General features: G+C 39.6%; 1 protein-coding gene across 1 annotated transcript in view; it reads right to left on the bottom strand.

The window, feature by feature from the left end:
- The window catches only part of LOC112946492 (dedicator of cytokinesis protein 9-like), a gene marked incomplete at its 3' end in the record, with an annotated part of 56,799 nt that extends 50,177 nt beyond the window's left edge, over positions 1-6,622 (bottom strand). Inside the window, exon 1 of the mRNA XM_026038328.1 lies at positions 6,418-6,622. Within this exon, the coding sequence (XP_025894113.1) occupies positions 6,418-6,531 (114 nt within the window). The remainder of the gene's footprint in view (positions 1-6,417) is intronic.
- Positions 6,623-7,925: the final 1,303 nt, after the last annotated feature.

Raw genomic sequence — 7,925 nt, forward strand, 5'->3', positions numbered from 1 at the left:
AACTTTCAAAATCCAGCAGTACTACACAGAAGAAACATCTTGATTAGCAAATAGTAACTGCTAAATTTGAAAGTAAAATTAATCATTAGCATGGTAATAATATTCCTGAGAAAACATAAAGGTGTTTTTTTTTCCTCTCCAAAAGTGAATTATCTAAATTCATTCATCACAGATTTCAGAAAACTTTAGTTACAAGAACTCAGGAAAGCTCTCAGGCCACCCAACTTACCCAGGATTCTCTCACGCCTACCATGGCTTAGTATTACTGCTAATAAAAATGTAAAAGCAGAGCAGAAAGCAAAAGGTGAAAGGGTCAAAACCTAAAAAGCGGAAAATAAAACTACTAAGAAAAGGTGATGAATGAGGTGGAGTTTTGTCAAGAAAAATTGCTACTATCTATGGTCACTCTGGAAGGATTTCCTACAAGTTTATCATCTCCATTATGGAACACTATGCGCAGCCCAACGCAGTTAGCAGCCACGCTTGAGGATGATGATGAGTTTATTACCTTTCTCAGAGGAGATGAATGAACAGCAACCACTGAGCTAGCTGTACATTATATCCCCAAACATTTCGAGAGTTTAGCGTTCCCAGTTTCGAAGCAAAGAGGCTACAAGTGTTGCCAGTGCAGAACCAGATTTATTTAGAATATTTTCAATAAAGTCAGACTCCATAATTGCTGTGCAGCTACAATGAAGTAAACCACCAAAGGAGACCCCAAAGACTCCAAAGGCTCCTCTCTCCTTTACAGCCAGGTCCGGAGCCCTCTCACATTAGCACCAGCAACTGAACAGTCACATTTGGGGGGCAAACTAGGCAGAGCACTGTGTGTTTATGGGGTTCCCATCAGTTCACTGCAAAGCTGCACACAGGCTGCACGACCACCAGTGCCAACAGATGGGAGCTAACGGAATCCCTTTGGAAGCAGACCGGATTCAGATTACTGCCCAGAACAGGCAACTTGGTCTTAATTAAAAGCTGTTGCAAAATAATTCGTCAATTCTGGTCCTTACTTTTCAGAGAAACACTCAATTGAGAAAAACACAGCCCTTAAATGTATTAAAATACATAGCATGAAGTACATTTTAAAATGCAACTCAGAAAACTTCTTAAAAGGAAAGCAGAGACATATATATGGTTAACACAACTGGAGCCTGAATTCACGGTACCAGGATGTTTGCTGCCTGCAATAGCAAGTGGAACGAGCAGAATATCAGGTCCCTTAGCACGTGGCAAGAGAAAGCTGCCACCTCAAACCAGGAGCGAACCTTCATCTGGTTCTGCACTGTCACCTTTTCCTCTGAGATATACATGTGTGTGAGGTAGCTTCAGAGCCTCACCAAAGCATTAAGTTCATCGCAAAGGCAGAGCTCTAATCTGCCTCACAAAAGAGGTCCAGCACAACCCTAAAGCTGATAAAAGAAAACTTAAAAGCAAATGAGCTTTGCCCTGCACAACAGGAGGTAAGCCCAAGATTAATAAAGAATCCTACCTTACTAGGAGCTTTTAAAGAGCCTAAAGCTGAGGTCCTGAGCGTACAGCGCTCAGCCAAAGGGACGCTCATACAGTGGGGTAACAGAACACATCAGCTTCACATTTACTCAGTAAACTTTCTTCTGCTCTACAGAAATATCATTTTTACAAAAAAAGATTGAAGAATTTCCCTCTCTGTGCTTCTCCAAAGTATTATTCATTTCTTTCTTAGTCATATGTCAAAGCGTATGAAAAGGAAGAGGATGTTTTATCAGTTTAAACCAGATATGAAAAAAACAATACACAGCACATTGACTTTGGCATGCGGCCAAACCTAAAACATTACAAGGAAGCAGATCCTCTCAAGCTCTTTTTCAGAAAAATATTTTTCCGGTCTATTATTTAATGCAATGTAAAGGAAAACGTAGGTATAGTATTATCGAATTTGATTTATGGACCAGCTGACACAGATAAGATCCAGCGTGGTCAGGACTCAACATCAAGTTTACAGAAAACAGTGTTAGCCTCTCAAGCGAGGCTTCAATTTCCCTATTAATTTGCAACAAATAACTTCTTTATTTCCGTGAYCTAAGCAAGAGCACAATATTTCATGGAGTCCATCACTTGGATTAGCCTGAGACATATTTGTGGGAAGATAAACCAGAGCAGAGTATTGTTGTAGCACTTCATTTTTGCCACTGTATTTCAGATATGAAARTTTATCAGAAACAAGAAGTACTTGGCAATGGCAGCCGTGACACCAACATGCCATTTTAACCCATCACAACAGGACTTTTGGACAAAAACTGTCAAAAGTCATCAGAATATGCAAGGAAAATTGCAAGGAAAAATGCAAGAATTTTAAGGTAGGGGTTCAATGGTTGCCTTGATTATACGTTACAGAAAAAACAACRAGCCATAGTACTTCTTGTAGGCTGCAGTCGAGACAAACGTCATCTTCCACTCATCCTCTCACAAAACAAGGTAGGGTCAGGTTTTTCCTAAGAGCAATGGTTAACCTTGCACTACAAAACATCATATACTTATAAGATATATATTGATAAGACATATATATATAGTACATATTCCCTTGAAAGCTTCAGTCGAGCCCCTCAAAGGGGGAAGGGAGCAGGAGCAGACGAYGCAGTAGGATGCACGGAACACAAGAGAGCGGCTGGGATTTCCCGCCCTCGGACAGCCAAGCTATTTAACACCCAGCCTGGATAATGGCTCCTTGTACCTTATGTCTCGCAACCACAATTGTCCAGGCTGCGTTATTTTTTAATTGACTTTGAAACCTATTTTAAAAAATTGTACGTACCATCGAGTTTTTTCTTAAATATTACATTACTTTTTATGGGTAAAGGCAGTTTAGTAACTTCGGTTTTAGAAAAGTGGGAGGGAATGACCTTTTTATAGATTTATGTAAAGAGCTTCCTCCCACTGTGTGTATATTTAAGCAGCACTATAATTTCATTGACAAATTCAAAACTCCTAAGGTGCTAGGACTTAAAAGAATAAAATGCATCCTTTAAATCAGTCATGCCTGTGCTTATGCATGTGCATATWTATGCACACATACACATATAAATAAACTAGGCCAAAAGTGATTACCATAGTTACAGACAAAGGGCCAAAATAGATGTGCATAAAAGCATGTCATTTTTTTCAAAAAACAATAACCACTGTCACATTTTTCTACCCAGGTTGAGTGGCTGAAAACCTTTGCTTTATTTTTTTACTTAAATATTAAAGAAGCTGTACTGGAAGAAAGAGTGTTTCAGCATTCCAGCAACTGTATTCAGAACTACAAAGCACCATGGTTTTACTTATTATAAGGTCTTAGTTGATGACTGTGGCCCACTTAGAATACTACAGGTAAGCCCCTCTATAATGCACGCCTCTCCATCATGTATCTAACATGCATACAGTTCCAATTATTTGATTTCTAGCCTCTCCCATGTTTTACTTCTCCTTCAGACACAGAAGTGGCCACCTTATCTCCTGTCAATTTTTCTTGACAGCACAAAAGCCTCAAAAAATAGATTTTGGCAAAGCTCTATCCGAGCTCTTGGAGCGCTTTATGTTTTACTGCTTCAAATGCAAGCTTGAGCAGGGCAGTCGGATAAGATGATCTCTGGAGGTGCCCTGCCAGCCTCAGCCCTTCTGTGACCCCGTGATAAGCAGCATGAGGGTCTCCAGGAGCTCCCACTTCCCAGAGCCACATGAGCCAACAACACATCAGCGCAGCATCCAAATGCAACTTGGCAGCAAGTGTCCTAACCTTGCAACCTGTACAGCTGCAAACAGCACAGCAGCTCATTCCGAGGCTGCTTTGGAGGCAAGACCTGGAAAATCCAAGTGCTTTTTCCATGGGGTCTTCTTGCTTGCTAAACTCAAAAGCCAAGGTGTTATGTGGTGTCATTTGAATCACAAGAGATCACATACACACACAAAGATACAAATACTGAATACATGCATGGTGCAGCTCCTCTGAGGAGCCTATCCACACTTTACTACTGTTCTTGGGTAAAGAAGTCTTCTACTACCAGGATACATATTTAATAGTTCACTAGAAAATTCAAACTAACCAAAGAAGAAGAGGTTCTGACAGAACATGCCTACAAAAAAATCTGTAAACATTTGTGATTTATTTTAAAAACACTTCTCACAGAAGACTGACTTACTGTCCTTGTATTACAAATGATCATAAAAGAATGTATTTTAGTCAGTTTTACTTTGTTGTCATCTCTTAAATATTATTCACCATTTGTGAACATATCCTTTCGAAGATCCAGCAAACAAAAAAGTTGAAGTAAATGATTTTAGATGCACAATTGATTTCTCCTACTCAAAAATACAGCAGTAACTGTCCATCCAGGAGCGGCACATCTAAACCCGAAAGAACAAATTGCCATGTTTTAGGCAATAGCCACCCAGAAGGGTTTCCAGCTTGAACCAGGGCTTATTGTTCCAAACTTTATTCTAAGAAGTAATCTCATGAAATTCTAAGGTTTCTAGTCCAGACAACAAGAAGTTTCACTATTTATAGCTGTTACACCAACTAGCAACATATTAGTTTTACTCTTTACCTAACTGCATCCCTTTTCAGTAAGAAAATGTGCACTTTTACTGTGGCAGTAAAAATCTCCTACCATGTCACATCCCAATAAAATAAAAACGGGTGCAAACACTGTTAAATGAAACATATTAGCCTACTTTTTGCCTTGCATCTAGCAGCAGACCCCCAGCAAAGTATCCTTGCAGCAAGTGGCCTAATCACCGTTTCATCTAGTTTCCCTCAATAAAATAAAATTTTAAAAAAGGCAGAAGCAAAAACCCCCTGTAATTATATGCTACCTTTTCTATATACACTCTTCTAAATATGTAACACATTGAGGCAAAGATAGTAACTGAAATGACAGCAAAGACATTTTTGTACGTGACCTACGCTGGACCTCACTGCTCTTCCCTAGAAATGCTGAGCTTTGTTCCTCMTACACCCACCTTCTACAAGACTTGAAAATGAGAGAGGAGAAACACTAATCACGTCTGAATGTTAAAATTAAGCTGTATCTGGAAAATTAAAACAATGCACTTTGTATATTTTATAATTAAACACCTGTTAGCTAATTTTYCCTTAAGCTAACAACATATGCCTTTTGACAAACTACAACATCCTACGTATCTGCAGAAACACTATTTAAATCTCCTCACAGAGTATTCAGGAGGGAATAAAAGCAGTTCTAAATAAAGTTAAGCATTCCAAAGGCAGGAAAGCACACACRAGATTAGGTCATGCTGTACTGATGAAAATCTGGACCAGAAATCGGAACACACCCATACAAAAAAAAAAAAAGAACAAAGAAGATCTGCACATTTTACTAACAGACTAGCGAGAAGCTAAAAGGCAGTGGAAGGGAACAGAAAATTTGTCTGACCTACATGCATGTAAGTCTTGAATTATATACAGTCAAGAAGTGCCTTAAAGCTTCAGGAGCGCTTTACTAAGCAGAGATGTCCAACATGTTTTATTTGGTTTCTTTAATGCATAGCGTGGAGCTCAAATAAGTTGCGATCCTAATCTGAGGGTCACGGTTCCCAGCAACTGCAATCACAGCTGAACAAATAAAGAGGAGACCTTCATCCTTTTAATCAGCAGTTAAGTGTGAGATATTAGTAAGGCAAACTGAGATTTTAGCTAGAATGATACAAGTCTTTCCTCCTACTGATACAGAAGTATGCACTGAATACTGATAGCCGATTAGTTTAACAAACCTCCTCTGTTATTTGAAAAGGTTTATTGTCTCAGTTGCAGTGAGTTGGTGGATTACTTACAGTTTGCTTGTTATGKTCTGTTGCTGTACTGTAAAAATTACAACTGAAGTAGTATATAGCAATATACAAATGTACATATAAATGCCTTTGATTATGCCCCCGACATTCAGAGTTTCTTCACTTCCCCCTCACCGAAAATTATTTTAAAGCTTTAAGCTTTAAAAAAGTCAGTCTTTTAACTCAAGTACATCTAAAATATTTTAGGTAGTTTTTAGAACATTTAAGTAAAATCTGTGATACACACTCTTCAAAGAAATTAAAAATATTTTAAGTGAAAGATGCACTAGGCAAAAGCACAGGTGCTAGGCTGGACTCTAAATGTAGTTTTCATGGAAGGCTTTAAGAGCTCTGCAATGGGCAGACCAGAAACTGCAAAAGAACAAATATAAAAGCCTGAAGTCACATTCCAAGAGCCAAAGACCTTGTAAATCAGAACCACAAAAAAAAATAAAAGACAGACACACAAAGAATCAAGAACAAATCTGAAACATCTTCACCAGCAATAATCCTGGATTTTCTCATTAGCAGGAGATTAAGCCATTTTTCAAGGGGGAACAGAGCTGAAATTATTAAAGGGAAGCCACAGCTTGTTTCAACAATTCTTACCAGCACCACCACAGGACTGTCCACTTCTGCCTCGCAGGCACCTGCATCCTTGCACTGCTGCGGAGACTCTATAACAAGCTCCTTCTTAGGATTTCTGTTAGTTCTCGCCTGCATTCTTGGATCGAAAATGCAAGAACAGCAAAACTGTCTGCTTTTTTAGCATCCGAGTCATCAACATGCCAGTGATCCAGGGAAAACAATAGCTTTTTCCAGGCACAAGCAGCCCGAAGTGCAGCTAGCCTAACTTCTCAGCTGCAGTTGGCTAAATCTGCCGTGGYGGGAATGCATGACAGGCAAGGGCCAGCCCCCGAGCGCGCTGTATTCCTCCCGCAGCAGCAAGGGAAAAAGGGAAGAGGTGGATCCACGTGCACGCCTCAAGGAGATGAATCAAACACACTGTGGGAGAAGCTGCGTTTCTAAAATCATCCTGTAAAATAATTCCAGGCTTTTTACAGCACTAAGAAAACTGAGGATTTGATATTTTCAAAACTTTTATTATAAAATTAGCTTATTTCCAGAATAATAAAAGGCGAGGGTCTTTTTGCTCTTGTTTTTTATATTGATCTCAGTTGCTCAGGTCCTATCAACAGCCAGCCACTAATCAAATACCTTCTCTCCAGGACCAACAGAGGTTCTTCACACCTCACAGCACCTCGCAACCTTAAAAAAAAATCTCCAAACCCTTCCTCAGTCTCAGTGCTACTCCTATGTTAAGGGTTTCCTTGCCATTAGATTGTCTTCACACTGAAAAAAAGACCACCACCACCAACAAAAATAATATCTTTGTAGAGTGTGTAAGTTAACTCAAAAATAAAACGGAAAATAGTTTCAAAAGTCCCAGATATTTCTGTGCTATTGCTTTTACCTACTGTTCAAACTTAAAAAGCCTAAAAATTCATGAAAATATCACTGGCCAAGGTAAGTTTATCTCGTAATACTTTCAGCTTTCAAGCACTGAGCTCTTCAAATAAGCCATGAGCCCCCTTCAGTCCCTTTCCTTGAGCCAGCTGGCCATTTCTTAGCCTGTTACACAGATGAAAGCAACACTGTTCAACAAGCGATCGCAGAAACATCTGACAGGATTTTTTAAGCTACTGATAAGAAACGGAACATAAATTTCAGTAATAGAAACAGAGTGGGTGAGAAGATGTAAAGACTGTTCTCAGTGGTGCCAGTGACAGGACAAGAGGCAATGGGCACAAACCGAAATACATGAAGTTCAGTTTGAACATAAGGAAAAAATTCTTTACTGTGAGGGTTACCAAGCACTGGAGCAGGTTGCCCAGAACTATTTCCATCCTTGGGGATATTCCAAACTGTTTGGACAGGGTTCTGGRCWACCTGCTTCAGCAGGGGCTTGGACTAGAGGATCKCCASAGATCCCTTCCAACCTCAACCCTTCTGTGACTCTGTTAAATACTAGACTGAGAGTGAGATAAAAGCCAAGCGCTACCATCTTCATCACTTACTCCCTCCTTGGTCCAGTTCTCTTTGCCCTCACTCAGAGC

Source organism: Nothoprocta perdicaria, unplaced genomic scaffold (assembly GCF_003342845.1).
Source record: "Nothoprocta perdicaria isolate Ctin4 unplaced genomic scaffold, notPer1 scaffold_208, whole genome shotgun sequence".
Taxonomy (NCBI): Eukaryota; Metazoa; Chordata; class Aves; order Tinamiformes; family Tinamidae; genus Nothoprocta; species Nothoprocta perdicaria.